The 22149-nt window shown below is 41.0% G+C and overlaps 1 gene segment (V, D, J or C); it reads right to left on the bottom strand.

Moving 5' to 3' along the window:
* Nucleotides 1–4885: 4885 nt before the first annotated feature.
* LOC130120413 (Ig lambda-2 chain C region-like) lies at nucleotides 4886–21933 on the bottom strand. The segment is given in 5 exon segments: nucleotides 4886–5431; nucleotides 6574–6609; nucleotides 12916–13046; nucleotides 15629–15660; nucleotides 21862–21933. Coding segments are annotated over 5 exon segments (591 nt in total).
* Nucleotides 21934–22149: the final 216 nt, after the last annotated feature.

Raw genomic sequence — 22149 nt, 5'->3', positions numbered from 1 at the left:
TTAGCCGGTCCTGTGGCAAACGAGTCCATTAATGGTTTCAGGTACATGCAATCATTTACAGATGTGTGCACAGGGGCTGTGTGTGTTTATTTCTTAAAAACAAAGAGTGACACAGTGCAAGCGACCGAGAAATTTCTGGCAGATGTAGCTCCCTATGGGACAGTGAAATGCATAAGGTCAGATAATGGAACTGAGTTTACAGGCAAGGAGTTTCAAACCCTGTTGAGACGGAACAAAATAAGACATGAGACGTCCTGCCCATACTCTCCCCATCAAAATGGCGTTGCAGAGAGAGAAGGACGCACACTATTCGAGATGGCAAGGTGTATGCTAATAGATAGTGGTCTACCAAAGAGCCTCTGGCATTATGCTGTACAGGAGGCAGCCCACACCAGAAACAGATGCTTCAACAAGCACACAGGCACTACGCCATACACGGCAATGACAGGAAAAAAGTGCAACATGGCTAGAATGCAAAAGTTCGGGACAGAATGCTATGCTTACCAGCAGGACAAGGGAAAGTTAGATTCTAGATGTGAGAGGGGGCGTTTTGTAGGACATGACAAGAACAGCCCGGCCTACCTAGTCTACTACCCTGACCAAGAGAAAGTACAGAAACACAGACTAGTTAAGTTTATACACAAGGCAACTAGTGAAAATTATACTCAGACACCAGGTCTGCACCCAGAAGACTGGGTAAGAGAGAGAAAGTCTGTTGAGACAGCTGCAACTCAGCCTAGAGTACAGACTGACGGTACACAGTCAGCACCCGAGGATGATGACGAGGAGCACCCAAGGGTGACATCACAAGCCTCAGCCAGTGGGAGGTACCCCCAAAGGGAATGCAACCCTCCGAGATACCTGATTGACTATAGTCAGGGCGACAGTGATGACAGCTCACTCACTACTATAGATTATGCATACAGGGCAGTGTGCAGTGTCCCTCTGACCTTTAAAGAGGCCATGGAATCGCCAGAATCAGAAAAGTGGTCCAGGGCAATGGACGAGGAAATGGAGTCTCTAAGAGACAACAAAACATTCACCCTTACGAAGTTGCCAGAGGGCAAGAAAACAGTGGGAGGAAGGTGGGTGTATTCGATAAAGACAGATATAGACGGACACGACAAGTACAAGGCTAGATTTGTAGCAAAGGGATATAGCCAGAGAGCTGGGGTGGATTATGGGGAGACATTTTCGCCGACAGCCAACCTAACAAGTGTTCGAGTGCTTCTACAGAAGGCGGCTCAGTATGACTTGATTTTACACCAGATGGATGTAAAGACGGCCTATCTTCATGCCCCCATAGACTATGACATATACATAGAACAACCTGAGGGTTATATTGAGAAGGGAGAAAAACTAGTGTGTAAACTAGAGAAGTCAATCTACGGCCTCAAGCAGTCTGGCCGCAATTGGAACTTACTGTTACACGAGTGTTTGACAGGTGATGGTTTTACACAAAACCAATCAGACCATTGTGTGTACTCCAAGGAGTCAAAGGAAAGGATGTCATTGGTGTATTGCCCTACAGACGAAATGGTTGCGGATGTAATGACGAAGCCCGCATCCAAGGTAAAACTGAAGACATTTGCTAAGGCAATGTTTGGTGTGTGAAATGTGAGTGGTATGGGTTATACCAAGTTTTATTTTTATTTTTGTTCTATGAATAAGAAAAGGTATACAGTAAGCACATGATTCATAAGTGGGAGTGTTGAGATATGACACCAACGTATTTGTATGACTATGTGTTACTGTGTACTATTATTTTGTTTACGACTTTTTTTGTCCACAAGTGGGCGGTGTTGCGCTTGCATGCGCGGATTGATTACGTCACTGAGACGCTGTTCATTTTTCTTCTTCTCCCAAAACTACCGAATAAACGAAGGCTGCATTTTTTCACTCCAGCAGAAGTTCGGTAGTCAGTACGATTCTTTATAACGGTTTAATAATCCACTTCATCTGCGCAGAGATAGACATAAAGTATTAGTCTAGTCTTCTAACAGAGACAAGATTGAGATGGCTTGGACATGTGTGGAGGAGAGATGCTGGGTATACTGGGAGAAGGATGCTGAATATGGAGCTGCCAGGGAAGAGGAGAAGAGGAAGGCCAAAGAGGAGGTTTATGGATGGGGTGAGGGAGGACATGCAGGTGGCTGGTGTGACAGAGGAAGATGTAGAGGACAGGAAGAAATGGAAACAGATGATCCGCTGTGGCGCCCCCTAACGGGAGCAGCTGAAGATAATAGTAGTAGTAGTAGTAGTGGTAGTAGTAGTAGTGGTAGTAGCAGTAGTGGTATTAGTAGTGGTAGTATTGGTAGTAGTGGTAGTAGCAGTAGTAGTAGTAGTAGTGGTGGTAGCAGTAGCAGTAGTAGTAGTAGTAGTAGTAGTGGTAGTAGCAGTAGTAGTAGTAGTAGTAGTAGTAGTAGTGGTAGTACCAGTAGCAGTAGTCGTAGTAGTAGTGGTAGTAGCAGTAGTAGAAGTAGTAGTGGTAGTAGTGGTACTAGCAGTAGTAGTGGTAGTGGTAGTAGTAGTGGTAGTAGTATTAGTAGTGGTAGTAGTGGTAGTAGTAGCAGTAGTAGAGGTAGTAGTGGTGGTAGTAGTGGTAGTACTAGTGGTAGTAGTGGTCGTAGCAGTAGCAGTAGTAGTGGTAGTGGTAGTGTAAGGGGTTGAAAATAGCCTCAATGAAAAGTTTATCTTAAAAACTATACCCCCACCCCTATTTTTATATTTAGATCTAACTTAGATACGTAATTGCAATGCAGTAAGGGTGTTTCTCCACCAAGCCAGTAGAGGGCGCTGTAGCGCTTCTGTGGATCCCCGGAGTCAAGCTACTCCCAGCTTCCTAAGCAGCTCAGAATAAACTGGTTCAAGCTGGAGTGAACATGGACTCATGCGTTTCTCTTCTATGATCCACAGTTCATCTACCCAGCTCACCTCACCGGTCCACAGTACCCACAGTCTGTGGATCCTTGCTACCACCCAGATTCCCCTAGGTCTAGGCCGGTAACAGTAGTAGTAGTGATAGTAGCAGTTGTACTACTAGTAGTAGTAGTAGTAGTAGTAGTAGTAGCAGTAGTAGTAATAGTAGTAGTAGTAGTAGTAGTAGCAGTAGTAGTAGTAGTAGTAGTAGTAGTAGTAGTAGTGGTAGTAGCAGTAGTAGCAGTAGTAGTAGTGGTAGTAGTAGCAGTAGTGGCAGTAGCAGTAGCAGTAGCAGTGGTAGTGGTAGTGGTAGTGGTAGTGGTAGTAGCAGTAGCAGTAACAGTAGCAGTAGTAGCAGTAGTAGCAGTAGCAGTAGCAGTAGTAGCAGTGGTAGTGGTAGTGGTAGTAGTAATACACATGAATGTGTGTCCTACTGTCTGAGTGGTCCGGGTGCAGGCTGCTGACTGTCTATATCAGTCTCTTATCCACAGTTACAGCAGTGGGTTTTACTGTCATTGCATTACTCAGCCATGTTGCAGCACATTGTTACTACACACACATTTACAGTTAAAAGGGTTAACACATGTCCTGGGACTTTCATACTTCTACCAAGGAGAATACCATTTCCTGCTCCGGTGAACCTTCAGAGTGAAATATCACCAATAGTCTACCAGATGACATCACAGCAGGTGGATTATTTCAATAGTGGCGGTTATTTCATAAGAGGACTGAAAGTCAATATGATGGCCAGCTGGCGGGGAATATTAGTGTGTAATGTACATACTCAGCACTTCCTGGTTTTGACTGCTGTCAGATTATATAGAGAGACCTTAGAAGAGACATGTTCCTTTGTCACATGACAGATGAGCAGGAGCAAGAGCACAGCAAGATGATAAACTGGTTTATTACTGGATCACCATAAGACCATCTGAAATAAGAGCTCTGTTAGAAAAGCTGCTCAACATTTAAGCGGGTCAAGCTCATTTTAAAGGACAGTTTAAGTCTGTCTGACAGAAGGACAACACTTTTACAGATGCTCCGCTCTAAACCTCACACACACCAAACAATTAGCACCTGCCAACTGTTTGTTTCTCTCCCAAACAGGATTTTATATCATGTTGGAAATAAACTTCTCAGTTCTTTGGTGAAACGTGTCTGAAAGCTGTAATTTCCATAGTCGAGGTTCACTGGTTCCCCCGGTCCAAGAATAGAGATGCACTTCAGAAGGTGTTTGTTTCATGCTCCATATTCAAACTCTGCTGTAGACTACAGGAAGGACTTGTGGGACTTCCTCAAATGGGTGGTGTGCTGCCTCCACCCTGTGGTTTGCATAGTCAAGCTTCACTGCTCCCTGCCGGGGCCAGAATAAGCCCTGTCAACACATGTCCACGTCTCAGAGGGACTCTACACCAGGTTTCTAACCCTTCTGTTTCAGCTCATGGTCAACAATATGTGCTCTGTAATGTCCCAGTCCATTTCTAATTGTGTTTTCCAGACCAACCTAGTCCTGCTGCTGCTGCTGCTCTGAAGTATTAGCTTCCCTTCAGGACTTTTGCAGCTGCACTTCTCTTGTTTCCAACTCCAGCAAGGGCTTGTGGGTATATATGGTGAGCACATGCTGATGGGACTAGTTGGTCAGGGCTGTACTCATAGTGAGGCACTCTGGATAAACATGTCAGCTATGACACAAGTGTAAAAGCTCATCTCACTTTATTGTCATTACTGGGATGAACTCTCTACAGCGCAGGTTAGAGTCCCTATCTTGTTACTACAGCAGATTATAAACCCACATTACAGGCCTGCCTGCTGTGGGCTGGCCAGGATTTGTAAATTATTTAAAGGGGTTTTATTTCGGCTTTAGCTGGTGCCACAGTTTGTAAATTCATGACAAACCAACAAATACAAAACTGGATCATTTGACAAAAACTTTATTAACTTCTGAGCAGCAGACAAGCAGGAACACATTCAGCAACAGAAACCAACAGTAGAAGCAACAGATGAACTTAACCAAAGTGCCCCTCTCCCCAAACTCACCCCTACACACTTAACTACAACACACCTAAGCACGCACATGTTAGAAACTGCTGCAAGGGGGCTTTTGTGTTCACATTCCTGCCTCATTTTTATTAATCTCTTTTTATAACCCCATGCATTTGAGGGAAGGTTGCTTCCAGCCAGTAGGGGGCGTTTCTCTAGCCGCTGCACTGTGTCCTCCTGAGCTCGGTGGACTGCCTGCGGCCATCGTGGGCCACCAAGCAGGTGTAGAGGTCTCCTTCATCCCAGCTGGCTTTGCTGAGGGTCAGGATGCTGCTGCGGCTGTACCCAGTGCTGCTCCACACCTCTTGTCCCGTCAGGACGCCCGCCGTCACCTCCCTCCCATCCTTCTGCCAAGTCACCAGCGCTCCTTTTGGGGAGTAGCTGCTCAGCAGACAGGACAGCGTGGCCGAGCCCTTGGACAACTCCTCAGAAGAGGGGGGGAGCAGGGAGAGGGTGGGTTTGACTGAGACCCCCGCTGTAAAGAGAGACACAACTGAATACACCGACTTGCTGAACTATGTGTTACTGAGAGCACTGCAGCACCACCACTACTCACCAGGACCATGTTAATGCTACTGTGCTGTGTGAATAAGCACATGCAGCATCAGTGTGTCATGTTGTAGTCTTTGTCTCCATGTGTTTATGTGTGCAGTGTGTTTTCATAATCTATTTGTACAGTAGTCTATGTGTGTTTCCTTTAATCTGCCGTCTCTACTGTACCTGCAGGACCACAGTTGAAAATGAGTGATGCTGCTAAACTGCCACATTTACACAAATGTGTATCAATGTGCCCCGTCTGTGTGTAACTAAAGGCAACAAACTAAACTAATACTCACAATTTACATGACTTTTTACAACCTTAACAGTAAATAAAGGATGAAATAAACAATATGCCATAGGCTGTAAATCACCAGTTAAATATTCTGCAAGTTTACAATAAAATTAGTTTTAAAAGCAGTTTTCAGGTGTGCGTATATGAATGTGTGTGGCACATAAAGTGAATATGAATGAGCTCATTTCTCAGACTGCCAGTGATTTAGCAGATTATAAATGTGTAAGTTAAACACGGCTTTACATGGGACTGTACACTGTGTGCAGCCTCTATTCAACATGTTCAGTGTGAGTAAAGCTCATTTAACCACCATTGTACCTGCAGCTGATTTACACTGCTGCGGTGCAATCCTCATGCAACAATTTCTGCAGCTTTTACTGATACAAGACACCTAAAATATACACGGGTTAGAGACCAAACGTCGAATAAATAGCTCAGTGTTGAAGATTGTGATTTCAGTTTGTCTTGTAAGATTTCCAAACTGACAGCATTGTTCAGGCTTTAACCAATGGTCGACTAAAGCTGTAATGTCAAGTTATGTGACGATGCTACGGCATACTGATGTTGTTAGAATAACATGGACTACTTTACAATATTCAGCCACTGCCTTTCCACCCTGGAGTCCTGTTAAATGTCACGACTGACTCCAAATGAATCATTAAACAAATCAAAATCTAGTTTTGTTTTCCCAAACCAACACTCGACATACGTAGTAACACGTTGTGAGAAGCAGCTAATGTAGAAAATGACTATGGACACACAAATGTACAAGAGAAATCACTTACATGAGACGATGACCTCAGTGCCGCCACCAAAAGTGATCCACAGTGATAGAGCCTGGTTAAGACGCCGTACAAAAACCTCCTTTCCACTTGACACACCTCGATGGCTGCTGCTCAACACGCTCACGTGCCGCAGCTCAGCCTTATTAGTGTATATGGCAGGAAGTTTTAGCTTTTAACCCTCTGTTTTTACTCCAGCTCCACCACTTAGCCATTTCCTTATCAGAAACTGGATGACAACCAGCCTACTTATAATCCCACTGTACATCACAAGTATCCAGGCAAAATACCAAACTCATGATATCCACATTCTATTTTAACTATCCTGTCTATCAAAAGTTATATTTTAAATGATATTTTAACTATCCTGTCTATCGAAAGTTATATTCTAAATTAACTATCCTGTCTATCAAACGTTATATTCTAAATTATATTTTAACTATCCTGTCTATCAAAAGTCATATTCTAAATGATATTTTAACTATCCTGTCTATCAAAGGTAAATTCTAAATTATATTTTAACTATCCTGTCTCTCAAAAGTCATATTCTAAATGATATTTTAAGTATCCTGTCTATCAAAAGTTATATTTTAAATGATATTTTAAGTATCCTGTCTATCAACAGTTATATTCTAAATTATCTTTTAACTATCCTGTCTATCAAAAATTATATTTTAACTATCCTGTCTATCAAAAGTTATATTCTAAATTAACTATCCTGTCTATCAAAAGTTATATTTTAAATGATATTTTAACTATCCTGTCTATCGAAAGTTATATTCTAAATTAACTATCTTGTCTATCAAACGTTATATTCTAAATTATATTTTAACTATCCTGTCTATTAAAAGTTATATTCTAAATGATATTTTAACTATCCTGTCTGTCAAAAGTTATATTTTAAATGATATTTTAAGTATCCTGTCTATCAAAAGTCATATTCTAAATGATATTTTAACTATCCTGTCTACCAAAGTTATATTTTAAATGATATTTTAAGTATCCTGTCTATCAAAAGTTAGATTTTAAGTTATCTTTTAACTATCCTGTCTATCAAAAATTATATTTTAACTATCCTGTCTATCAAAAGTTATATTCTAAATTAACTATCCTGTCTATCAAAAGTTATATAATAAATGATATGTTAACTATCCTGTCTATCAAAAGTTATATTCTAAATGATATTTTAACTATCCTGTCTACCAAAGTTATATTTTAAATGATATTTTAAGTATCCTGTCTATCAAAAGTTAGATTCTAAATGATCTTTTAACTATCCTGTTTATCAAAAATTATATTTTAACTATCCTGTCTATCAAAAGTTATATTCTAAATTAACTATCCTGTCTATCAAAAGTTATATAATAAATTATATTTTAACTATCCCGTCTATCAAAAGTTATATTCTAAATGATATTTTAACTATCCTGTCTATCAAAAGTTATATTTTAAATTATATTTTAAGTATCCTGTCTATCAAAAATTATATTCTAAATGATATTTTAACTATCCTGTCTATCAAAAGTTATATTTTAAATGATATTTTAAGTATCCTGTCTATCAAAAGTTATATTCTAAATTCTATTTTAACTATCTTGTCTATCAAAAGTTATATTCTAAATTAACTATCCTGTCTATCAAAACTTATATTCTAAATTATATTTTAACTATCCTGTCTATCAAAAGTTATATTCTAAATTAACTATCCTATCAAAAGTTATATTCTAAATTATATTTTAACTATCCTGTCTATCAAAAGTTATATTCTAAATGATATTTTAACTATCCTGTCTATCAAAGTTATATTCTAAATTATATTTTAACTATCTTGTCTATCAAAAGTCATATTCTAAATGATATTTTAACTATCCTGTCTATCAAAAGTTATATTTTAAAGGATATTTTAAGTATCCTGTCTATCAAAAGTTATATTCTAAATGATATTTTAACTATCCTGTCTAGCAAAAGTTATATTCTAAATGATATTTTAACTATCCTGTCTATCAAAAGTTATATTCTAAATTATATTTTAACTATCCTGTCTATCAAAAGTTATATTCTAAATTAACTATCCTGTATATCAAAAGTTATATTCTAAATTATATTTTAACTATCCTGTCTATCAAAAGTTATAGTCTAAATTATATTTTAACTATCCTGTCTGTAAAAAGTTATATTTTAAATGATATTTTAAGTATCCTGTCTATCAAAAGTCATATTCTAAATGATATTTTAACTATCCTGTCTATCAAAAGTTTTCTTTTAAATGATATTTTAAGTATCCTGTCTATCAAAAGTTATATTTTAAATTATCCTTTAGCTATCCTGTCTATCAAAAATTATATTTTAACTATCCTGCCTATCAAAAGTTATATTCTAAATTATATTTTAACTATCCTGTCTATCAAAAGTTATATTCTAAATTATCTTTTAGCTATCCTGTCTATCAAAAATTATATTTTAACTATCCTGTCTATCAAAAGTTATATTCTAAATTAAGTATCCTGTCTATCAAAAGTTATATTCTAAATGATATTTTAACAAGTTAAAATGTAATTTTGCACATCAACAATTCAAATCTTGACATCAAATTAAATCCTAACTACTGAGGATTACAACTTTCCCCCATTCATTTCAGTGAGAACTGGAATTTAAATTAGTGGGCTATTAAGTAGTTTAAGTGCCAGTCGTTGAAATATTTTTTTTTTTTGCAATATCAACATTTGGAACATAATTGTTGATATCAAAAAAGAAATGTGTGACATCAACAACTGAACCTCTTATATCAACAACTGGTGTTTCAACTACTTAAAAGTTAATTATAACTACTTAAAATGCAATTTCTGATATGAAAATTGGATATTTTAACAAGTAAAAAAATGAATTGGTGATGATAATAAAGGACATTAAAAGCTGGAACAGCTTGCCATATTGTCCACCATGGACATCCTGTGGCCAAAATGTTGATCCAGTCGCCACAGGGATTTCCGTTTTCTTGTCCATTCAGACTTTGCATTTTTCCTTTGTCCGACTGCATGGTCCTCTGTAGTGTGCCCCCTGTAGGCAATAGATGTCCTCTGTGAATCCCTACACATCAACTGTAAATGCTGTGTAGAGTTCCCTGTGTTTTAACTGTGTCCTTTCAAGATGCATCTGTCATAAATGTCCGAAATACCAAAGATGAAGATCGAAAAAGGTCCATAAATTGACACCACGTATGGAAGAAAAGGAACGGGTTCATATGGTGCTACTGACATGTCACCTGAGAACAAGACCTGTTCAAGTCTTGTTGGGGTCCTAAGCAGAATTTGATTTGTCCTCCTGGTGTCCAAGCAGCACTTTGTTAATCGTAGGACTTCACAGTCTAAGAGGCAGCTTAGTTGTCTTATACCTTAGGTGGTCCTGCCTACATGGCAGGACCACCTAAGGTATAAGACGTCGAGGCGCCGCGCGCGCGCAAAAACTGGCGGTCCCAGAGTGGGAATGAAATGTTCTACCCCGTGTTTAGTAACCGCGGTGGAAAAGGCAGGTGTAGTCACCGATGGAGAATCCGCTAGCAAACGTTGAAAAACATCCCCTAATGCTAAAAAGTTAGCGTGTGTTAACGGCCCGGCTCCCCCTGTCTCGCACGGAAAAGTGGCGAAAGACACAGCATCAATTAAACGGCGGTTTGCAGCATCAACCAGCAGACCATTAGCACACTGAAAATCCGCGCCGATAATAGGAACAGTAATGGCGGCCACTACAAAGTCCCACTCAAAATGGCGCCCGTGGAAGCAAACAGTCACCAACCTTGTGCCAAACGTCGCAATGGACGAACCGTTAGCTGCACTCAACAGTGGGCCGCCGCCTTCGGCCGACCTGTCTGTCTTAGCAGGAGGGAGTAGGCTCTTTTGTGAGCCTGAGTCCACCAGAAACCGTCTTCCTGACATCGCGTCCTTAATGAAGAGCAGCTCACTACGTCCGCCAGCGCCCACAGCTGCTACCGAGCGCTGCCCGGGAGTTTCCCGCCACCTCAAACGTGCACGGAGGGACGCAGCGCCTCGCCTTGCCGCCGAACCGCTGGTGGAAGAAACAGAGGCCGCTCCCGCGCCGTCTCCGGGCAGTCACTCCAGCCACCACTGCCGGGTCCGCGTCCTCCGACGCCGGCTGGAGAGGCTCCGATGCCACACTCTGCACAGAGAACCGTCTGGTAGCCAGCAGGACCCGATCGGCCTCCTCAGCCAAACCTCGGCAGTCACCAGCAGCCAGACACGGGGAGTTAGCCAAAGCCGCGCGCCCAGGAGACGGGAGCTGGCGCATGAAAACGTGCGGGAAAAGGAATCCACCTTCGTCTGAGCCTAGCAGCGACAGCATATTGTCCATGAGATCCACAGCCGTCCCGTCGCCCAAACCGGATAGGGAAAGGATTCTATCTGCCCTCACTGCGGCAGATAGGCTGTACCTCCGGAGCAGAAGATGTTTGCATGGCCCGGCGTGTGGACTGCTGGTCCAGCGCAGCGACGACCAAATAGTATCTGGAGTCGTCCGCGGAGATTCCACGCAGGTGGAACAGCGCCTCGACATGCTGGAACCACGAAGCCGGGTCGCTCTGCCAGAACTCTGGGAGCTTCACAGCCGCGGCGAGAACGGCCGGCTGTGAGAGTTGGGGCGGCGTGGCCGAAGTGGATTCACACTCCTCTTCTGCTCCAAACATGTTCAATTCGGGGTCACCAATGTGGCAGGATGGGGAAAAACACAGCGGACGAAGGCGAGTTTGATGTTTATTCCTCAACTCCAAAACCCAACCGCAGCAGGAACAACCCTGCAGCAGCAAGCCCCGGAAACGTAAACCACGCCCCCAGCTAACAGTCCTGCTGGGTGAGAGGCATAGCCCCTAGTGTCCGCCACAATACTAATATTACTCATGACAGGAACATTTGTACATTATTATTAGGGGTCCAAGCAGCGAAGCTGCTGGAACCCTATTGTATTTGTTAGGATTATTATTATTTTTCTCCGCTAAAAGTGTGTGAGGCTCAGCAACCGTAAGTCCTAGACCAACCAACTTTGGTACGTGGATTAATATGGCCCCCCACTACTCAGGCACCACAAATCACCTATGTCAGCCAGATGGTGGTGCTATAACAAAGGGTCATGCGTAATTCCCACACCATAAGTCAGATCAACACAAAACTGCACAGACCTATGCATCTGAATGTGCTCTACAACTTTGTTATTGGGACCACATATGTCAGCCATATAGTTTGCCCGCCATTTTGACTTGTATTAGTTTGGGCGCGGTTTCTCAGCTAAATGTGTCTGAGGCTCAGCAACCATAAGTCCTAGACCAACCAAATTTGGTAGGTGGATTCATACGGTCCCCCCTACTCTGGCACTACAAATCACCCATGTCAGCCAGATGGTGGCGCTATAACAAAGGGTCATGCTTAAAAGGCCATAACTCCCACAGCATAAGTCAGATCAACACAAAACGTAATCGACCCATGCATCTCAATGTGCTCAACAACTTTACTATTGGGACCACCTATGTCAGTCATATAGTTTGCCCGCTATTTTGACTTATTTGGTGTGGAAGCGCTGCAGCTCTACATACCACGTGCCAGGACACCTGGGTATAACGACATACTTTTTCTTTTTACGGCAGTCGGCTAGGACGCAAGAAATCAGACACCGTCTGGTCCAGTTTTGGAAACTCTGGCACATGTTTCTGAAGCAATGGAAGTGTTACGACATTTTTAAAAATTACGGTAATCGTCTAGGACACAGGCGACCCAAGTAATCCGACATCTCAAAAACCGCTTTATCAAAAAATCTGAAATTTGGTATACTTACACTTGGACCCATTTGGCTAAATTGCATAAAGTGCTGATTGGTTGGATTACCAATATGGCTGCCAAACAGCCAATCAAAATTCAGCAGCTAATATCTGCTAGTGTGAACGGCCAATCTTCATGAAACTTGACAGGCTTATTCTTTGTGGCACATAGAAGCCATGTACCAAATATGAAACAGATCGGACACATGGCGGCTGCAATACTGCTTGGACCCCATTAATCGCCGCTTGCGGCTATATTTATTATTGTTATTAATATTATTGTTGTTATTACTATTATTATTACTATTATTATTATTATTTTTATTATTGTTTGTTGTCATTATTATTGTTATATTATTGTCATTATTATTATTGTGATTTTTATTATTATATTATTATCATTATTATTATTGTTGTTATTATTGTTATTATCATTGTTGTTATAGAGCTTACCGTATGTCCCAGTTGTCTGATCCGTCACTGTGAAACAGAGGGAGGTTTTTGTACGGCTCTCTATCACCGTGTGAACACAGCCTGACTATTGATACTGTGGAGACTCTGACAGTAGTAAACTGCTGTATCCTCAGCTTGGACTCCACCGATGGTCAGGGTGAAGTCAGTCCCAGACCCACTGCCGCTAAACCTCGATGGAGTTCCAACATTTTGACCCCTTTAGTGGGCGAAACACCTCACCATATCCAAAACTCCATTGATTTCGAGGACAAGGTCCAAGGCGTAAAACTGGAACCGGATGAAACCATGGTATCCTACGACGTGACCTCGTTATTCACCTGCATCCCAGCCATGGAGGCTTTGGAAACTGTGAGGCAACGTTTGCTACGTGACAACACCTCCACAATAGGACCAACCTCAGCCCAGACCAGATTTGCCAACTACAACATTACATATTTCCAATTCAGGGGCCAGTTTTACAGACAGAAATACGGCTGTGCAATGGGCTCACCGGTATCTCCCATTGTGGCCAACTTATATATGGAAGAGGTAGAACACAGGGCACTGAACTTCTTCAGAGGAACACCTCCGAGCCACTGGTTCATATATGTGGACGACACATGGGTCAAAATCCAAACATAAGAGGTGTAAGCGTTTACCAAACACATCAACTCAGTGGACAAGAACATTAAGTTCACAAGGGAAGGCGTAAAGTACAACAGTTTGCCCTTCTTGGACTGTGACGTCCACATTGGGGAAGACAGGAGCCTCCACATTGGGGTTTACAGGAAACCTACACACACAGACCAATATCTACTTTTCGACTCACACCACCCTCTGGAACACAAACTGAGCGTCATCAGAACTCTGCAACACAGAGCTGATAATGTGCCCAGCAGCACTCAGGCCCAACGGGAAGAACACAAACACCTGAGGGAAGCTTTAAAAACCTGCGGCTACCCCAGTTGGACCTTTGTGAAAACTGCAACACGTTCCAGAAAGACCAACCAGGTGAGCGATGAGGAGAAGAGGAACAGAAGGAATAACATAGTCATCCCGTATGTTTCTGGGGTCTCCGAGAAACTCAGGAGAATTTTCAACAAACACCGCATCCCGGTATACTTCAAACCCAGCAACACAATCCGACAAAGACTGGTTCATCCCAAAGACCATGTACCACACACCATGAAAAGCAATCTGGTGTATGCTGTACAATGTAATGAGGATTGCACTGACCTATACATAGGAGAAACCAAAACAACCACTACACAAACGGATGGCCCAACACAGAAGGCCAAACTCCTCAAGACAAGACTCAGCAGTCTATCTACACCTAAAGGAGAAGACACACTCCTTCCAGGACAGCAACGTACACATTTTGGACAGGGAAGATAGATGGTTTGAAAGAGGGGTGAAGGAAGCCATCTATGCGAAACTGGAAAAACCATCCCTCAACAGAGAAGGAGGTCTGCCACACCACCTACCTCCCACTTACAATGCCGTCCTTTCATCTCTACCCAGGAGACTCAAGAAGCCTAGCCTCCAAGAACAACAGTCGCTCACTAACGGCTCCAACGACTCATGACCACTGAATGGAGCACTAACGAAGCCAAAACTAACACCTCCAACGACCGTCGCTGCTTAACATCGGATCACAAAGAGCCATTGACATCAATAGCTCTGATAATGACTCCAAAGAGGATAAATATCTGAGTTTCATCACCAGCCAGTCAGACTAGCTTGGTCTAGTCAGAAAGGCACGAACTGATGAATCCTCTTGGATGAGGGGCGAAAAGTCTTCACGGATATGTACCAAATCCAGCTGCACTCGATTCAATTCCTTTGGACAACCATGACCTGGATAAATGAGAACATTCACAGACTTCCTGTAGTGTGGTATTCTAACACAGGTAGAAGTTTTTGTCTGCAGCATTGTGAGGATGTGTTGGGGACATTGTTGAGGTAGCAGATTATATAATTTTATTTCATGAAACATTCCCAACAATGTTTCAAAATAAAGGAATAATATTCTCACTGCAACATTCATAACATGTTTGAGAATGTTATTGAGGCTGAGATGATGGAACATTTCCTATAACATGTTCCTGTCATGTCACATTTATTTTTAGAGCAACTCAACACCAAGCCAGGTTTGTGCCAAAGTGCTTTACAACCATCAGAATTGAGCAACAGTTATCATAAAACTTAAGTACATACGTACACACATGCATCATCATCATCATCATCATCATCATCATCATCGGCGGTCACTCGAAGCGAGTATGACTGTCCTCTCAATTGGTTTGTCTACTTGTGGGTCTTCAGATGGTTGTAGAGGCAGATCTGCGATCCACATACTTTGGTGCAGTGTGGACAGGGGAAAGTGGTGGTGGTTGGTGGTGGTGGTTGAGTCTTGTTCTCTGTCTCCTTGTGGTGCTGTCGCTTTTTCTCTGCAGCACAGTGGAGCTCCATTCCATGACATGCAGCTACCTCCTGCACGGATTTCTTCCAGGAGCATCTATCCAGTGCAATGTCTTCCCAGGTGCTCGATGTGATGGTGAATTTCTTCAGACTGGGCTTTATATTGTCCTTGGAACGGTTTTTTTCTTTTGCCTGCCGGGAGCTCACTGACCTTCCTTCAGCTGGGGTACAGGATCTCTTTGGGGAGACGTGTGTTGGCCATGCGGATGACACGGCCTGTCCATCAGAGTTGGTGCTGCATTATTGTGGTGGTGATGCTAGTCATGTTGGCTTCTTCCAGAACACTGCTGTTGGTGCGTCTGTCCTTCCAGCTGATCCTCAGCATCTTTCATAAGGATCTTTGGCGGTATTGTTCCAGGACTCTCAGGTGCCTGCTGTAGGTGGTCCATGACTCTGCTTCATACAGCAGGGTGGGGGGAACCACCCCTCTGTAGACCAGGAGTTTTGTATGGGCCTTTAGGTCTCGGTCTTCAAAGACTCTTACTGAGTCTGGCATAAGCACCACTGACACAACTCAGGAGATGGTTGACCTCAGACTCGATGTCAGTTTTTGAGGAGAGAAGGCTGCCGAAGTAGGAGAAGTGATCAACGTCTTCAATAAACACATACATACGTATCTCTGTTAAAAGAGTTGTGAGTACACATTTTAATGCGAGCACAAAAACATATACTACACTATGCACTTATGTGTTCCGGATGTGCTGGAAAGTCCGAAATTTCAACTTCTTACTGGAAAAATGGGGTCTGGTCCTTTAAGTTGAAGTGTGAAACTCAGAGCGTTTCTTTTCAGTCTGTAGGTCACCAAGATGCACTTATTAGAGCTCAGCAAGGCTGTATAGCATAATAGTACACAGCTTTATTCACAATGTCTTCTCTTAAATACATATAATTTTGATTTTCAACATTGACTGGTCTCAACTTTATGAAAAATAAAAACTTTTGTTAAATGGCCAAACACAAGTTTGAAATATTAATTTACAACACAGCTGATACATTTCTTTGGTAATGGGCCAGTTTACATTGCCAAATATTACTGACGTAATACCAGCCATATTAACGTCAGTGTCTTGTGGGTGTCCATATTTGTCCCCTGTTATTTCCAGTGTGGCCACTGGGAGGCGCAGCACTTCTTTTTGTGACCAACCAGCTAGAATTTCTGACGTCTGACATCAAGTGGAACACAATTTATCTGTTTCAACACAGTTTAGAAACAAAAAAGGTACCATGATGCAACAACACGTGTGTCCATGCCCCTGTCTTAGACTTAAACTGACTTAGACTTAGACTGTCTTAGACTTAGACTGAAATGGATGATCTGCAGTGACGACCCCTAACAGGAGCAGCCGAAAGTAGTAGCAGTATTAGTAGAAGTAGTAGTAGTAGTATTAGTAGCAGTAGTAGTAGTAGTAGTAGCAGTAGTAGTAGTAGTAGCAGCAGTAGTAGTAGTAGTAGCAGTAGTAGTAGAAGTAGTGGTAGCAGTAGTAGTAGTAGTAGTAGCAGTAGTAGTAGCAGTAGTAGTAGCAGTAGTAGTAGTAGTAGCAGTAGTAGTAGTAGTAGTAGTAGTAGTAGTAGTAGTAGTAGTAGTAGTAGTAGTAGTAGTAGTAGACTGTAGCTTCAGTTAGCACCCAGTCTTGTTCTCGCCTGTTTGTTTCTTATTGGTGCACAGATCTTCTCAGACAATACTTGATTTGGGATTAAGTTCATCTCTGGACACAACAATCAGGAATGTTAGACAATAGCAACTGATTTCAGGGAGGTTATTTGTATATGTGGCGCCATCCTGTGCTTTACCTGTGCCCCCGTCCAGAGGGTTACTGGTTGTTTCAGGAAGGGTATCCAGCGTGAGTTTTGTCAAACCGTTTTGCTGATAAAAAAAGCAAAATAAGTAAATAAATAATAATAATAATAATGATGATGATGATGATAATAATAAAACATTTTATCTGTGGACACCTTACAGAACACAGTAAAAAACAAGCAGCACTGTATCAGACAGCAGAGCATCAAAACAAAGCAGGTAGACAATAAGAAGTTAACACAACAGATAAGTATAACATCATCATCTGCACCAAACTCAATGAAGCGTGGATCAGACTGAATAGGCCAGTTTGAAAAGGTGCGTTTTGAGATGAGATTTGAAGGTTGAAAGAGAGTCAGTCTTGTGACTGTCTTGTGGGAGAGAGGTCCATAGGCGGGGGGCAGAATGACTGAAGGCTCTAGACCCCATGGTAGTCAAGCGGGCCAAAGGTGCAGTGAGTTAGAGAGCAGAAGAGGATCTGAGAGTGTGGGAGGGCGTGTGGATATGAAGGAGTTCAGAAAGATATGAAGGAGCTAGGTTATTAAGGGTCTTAAAGGTGAGGACAAGACCAGACCGGATCTGTCAAGGCCTGGGTTAACAACGGCCTCCATTGATGCTGCGCCCAGTTTCCATCAGTACGATGGAAACTGTAAAATCCACTGTGGTGACCCCTGAGAAACAGGAAACAAGCTGAAAGACAAACAAGAAGATCTGCATATGTAGGGGAGCTTGTATTTGGACATAAATGAAAAACCCGGAGAGAAGTTTTTTTTTTCTTCCAGTTTCATCATGAACTGGATTTGTGTTCGAGTGTGTGAACAGTATAATCTGAATATCATGAAATTAAAGCATGACAATTTCACATAACTTCTCAAGGTGTTACGAAGTGTTATAGAGTGTTCTTAATCCAAGATCATTTCTTCTTCATCTAACTTGGCATTAGTCACAGAAGGTGGTGGTGACTACTGTAATAAGTGGCTGTAGCACACACAAGACGGTGTGTCCTCACAGGACATGATATACACATCTGCTACTAACAGCAGTCTCACCAGGAAGCTCATTTGCATAGAGAGGACCCTTCTTATTTGAAGGACATGCTTCAGTGCTCATGAAACCTTTATAACTCTGCAAGTCCAAAGCAAAGCCACCAACACTTGTTCATTGTGACAGCAAAGGTAAAAACCATGTGTTGGAGCAGCATTTTCATCCTGACATGTGCTGCCTTTATTCAAGGTAAGACCGGCAGAGATGATTCACTGTCTTCCTTGTTTTCCTCATCTCAACTTTTCCTCCCCTGAAAGAACTTTCTCTGATCTCACCAGTTTGTGTTTCCCCACCTGCACATTGTTTCTACCAAGTCCCTGTTTGTGTTTTACACTGTTGAGTTTCAGTTAAAACAACACCTGAAAAAAGGAATTCTATGTGTTTATGTGATGTAATGAGTAACACATCTGTCCTTTCACAGAGATTTCCAGATGTACATGTGAGAGAATGAAGGCCTTCACTTTCAGTCTGTTTGTGTGTTTCTGTTTTCAGGATCAAGCAGTCAGGTCACTGTGACTCAGACTCCTTCAATGAAAGCTGCCAATGTAGGAGGATCAGTCAGTCTGGCATGCAAACTGAGTCAACCTGCTGATACTGGTTGTGGTAGTGGCACGAGACTCTGTTTCTTCTGGTACCAACAGAAACCTGGAGAAACTCCTAAACTCCTCATTTATTACGCAAACACTCTTCAGTCAGGAACTCCATCGAGGTTTAGTGGCAGTGGGTCTGGGACTGACTTCACCCTGACCATCAGTGGAGTCCAGGCTGAGGATACAGCAGTTTACTACTGTCAGAGTCTCCACAGTATCAATAGTCAGTGGGTGTTCACACGGTGATAGAGAGCCGTACAAAAACCTCCCTCTGTTTCACAGTGACTGATCTGCCAGCTGGGACATACGGTAAGCTCTATAACAACAACATCACCATTAATAACAATAATGATAATAACAATAATAATAGTAATAATAATAATAATAATAATAATAATAACAAAAATATAATTGTAGTACTATGTTGTTGTTGGTCTTCTTCTAATATATGGTATTAGTTGCATTGTCTGTTTTTCTATTCTATTATTGTTATTGTATTACTGGTTTCATACTAATGCAAAAATAAAAAATATTAAATATTCTTTTCAAATTTGTCAGTTTTGTCAGTGTTTCACTTTTGTTGTCCTCACATCTGTATACATACTATGATCACACAAAAAGTACCATTTCAATAAAATGGAAAGTAAATCCTACATGACATGAAAGTGTGAGATTTACTTTGAACAATTACTGAATCCCCCAACCTATGAAACCAGAGTTTAGCCTCCTCAGAAAATGGACAAAATAAATGTGGTCATCCATTGATAAAAGTCGGTGCTTCACACAATATGTTTAGAAAACTGCTGATTTCAGAGTTTTCAGTCACGTTGCCTTGTTGTTTGAGAGCAATGTAAAGAATTATGATTTTAACCAAATATAACCTGATGCACCAACGTGTTTAATGATGTGTTCACCTACATGGTGCAATAATTAAATCAAATGATCATTAATGGTGTGATTACCACCTTCTTTAAATAAATTAACATAAAACTGCCAAAACAAGTATGTAAGTAAGAATTTGTCGCTTAAAATGTTTTCGTTGGTTTTGTGTACAAAATAATCTCCTACTGACATATTTACTGGATTTATTTTGTCTATCAAGTTATATATTTATTTAGTGGCAATTATAAAACGTATAATCAAATTCAAAATTAAAATAATTCCTTGAAAAGTTATAAATTAGAAAATATTTTGTTCAGTTTTGAAAGCAGAAGTTTTACTTAACGACATTGAGAATTTGCTGCCCAAATATCTTTTCAAAATATCATCCTGACATTTATTTAAAGTTTAATAAAAGCAGTCATATTTTAGAATGACCTAATTTTTCTTTTTCTTTTGGTTTTTATCATTTGTCAATGTTGTGTCCAATTTTAACATTTTTGGTGTTAAAACTATTTGGTTGTATGTGTAGTGAGAAAGAATCTCAATCCCAAGGGAAATGTTTTTTGGAGGAAACAGAAAACACTGGAAATAATTAACAATAACAATAACAATAACAAGAATAATACTATTAATAATAATAATAATAATAACAATAATAATAATAATAACAATAATAATAATAATAATAATGGTGCAATATTTAAAATAAAATGATCATTAATGGTGTGATTATTACCTTCTTTAAATAAATTAACATAAAACTGCCACAACAAGTATGTAAGTAAGAATTTGCCACTTAAAATATTTTCGTTGGTTTTGTGTACAAAATAATCTCCTATTGACATGTCGAGTGGATTTTTTTCTATCAAGTTATATATTCATTAATTGGTAATTATAAAACGTATAATGAAATTCAAAATTAAAATAGCTCCTTGAAAAGTTAAAACTTAAAATATAAGTAAGTGTAATTACAACAACATACATGTCAATACCAACAGCAACAGCTGTTATACTACAAATCAAGGTCGCTAGTTTTGAGACACCCTGAGTTACCTATAACCTAGTCTACAAACGTCTTGTTCAGTTTAAGCAGCAGCTGATTTCCAAAGTTAGTTGAGCTCATCCTTGCTGTCTTTGCAGTGAACAGTAATCCAGCACAACTGAAAAGCCGCTCGCAGGCAGCTGAAGCAAGCAGGCCAGTGTTGAGTTTCAGAGAGTTTTTTTAAATTTGGAAAATGTATGGTTTCCGTGGTATTATTGGCTTTCCATAATAGTAGAGACCAACATTTAAAGTCTTTCTACTTGATTTGCCTTGTAAATCGAGTAGAAAGACTTCACATTTTGGCCTTTATTATTTAGAGAAAGCCAATAATACCACTAAAACCATACATTTATCACTAGATGTGATTAAACTTGCAAAGACAGATGTCACACTTTCCCCTTGCTCATGGAGAGTCATGTTCCTGTAATTGTGATGCATTTCCAATGGAGGGAAATACATTGAAATGCATTGAGTACCTGAAACATGAAATGCAACCCAGAATTTTCAATGTTAACACTTGTTAACATGTTCAGCATGGTCAGAGGCTTTTAAAAAAAGTTGGTTTGGTTCGATTGTCAGGAGGGTGCACAGTAAGGCCCCTTAGCTCCCCGCCTATAGTGGAGGAGCGCTGAGTGCCCTGTAATGTTGGTTAGGCAAAGTGCCTCACACTACAACCCTCTCTGTTAACACAGCTGATACATTTGATTTGACTGTAAATTCAAAGACACAATCAAACTGAAACCCGTGGCAATTTCGACGGGGTAACACCGACTATTCATAGCAGCTAAATTTAACCAAGGCTAATGTGCCCGAGTCCACTCAAGACTACTAGCAACTAACAGCTAGCCTTTACACACTCAAGTACCAGGGGCTAGCTGTTATTCAAATTTAGCCAATGTCCTAAAGACTTAAACAGATTGCAAATATACATTACGCGTTTTGTATCTGTTTGAAGTACGATAAACGTGCGGGTTGTCGGCTGCAGCGAGTTCATTTGGTACTTAATGATGTGTCACGTGTTTGATTATGTTAGCATAGCAGCTAATTAGAATGTGCTGGCTAGCTGTGGGTTTCTTCTACTGTCAGTGGTTGCAGGTGCTAGCATAAAAATGCCCACGAAATGGGGTGAGCCTGGGTTGGCTATATTAAATGAAACTACTAACGAGACAGCAGAAATACTTACCAACACATGCTTCTGCAGATGTGAAGTGGACTTGTTGAAAGCAGACAGGTACTTCACTGCTGGGAGGCCCATCTTGCACTGCACGATGATGCTGTTGCCTTTCCTAAGCTTGAACAAAAAGAAATCTTCCAAATGTGGCCAAGGATTTGTTTCTGCATCCAGTTCTACAGACTTCGATGTTTCAGCTTGAGCTTCATCTATTATTTCTAGGTCCGGGTCTTCTGGACCGCGACCGCTGGCCGTGCCTGCTTTGTCGACCTCCATTCTAGCACTAGAAACTAAAAACTT

The sequence above is a fragment of the Lampris incognitus genome, chromosome 11 (assembly GCF_029633865.1).
Source record: "Lampris incognitus isolate fLamInc1 chromosome 11, fLamInc1.hap2, whole genome shotgun sequence".
Taxonomy (NCBI): domain Eukaryota; kingdom Metazoa; phylum Chordata; class Actinopteri; order Lampriformes; family Lampridae; genus Lampris; species Lampris incognitus.
This window is presented reverse-complemented; position numbering and strand designations above follow the sequence as displayed.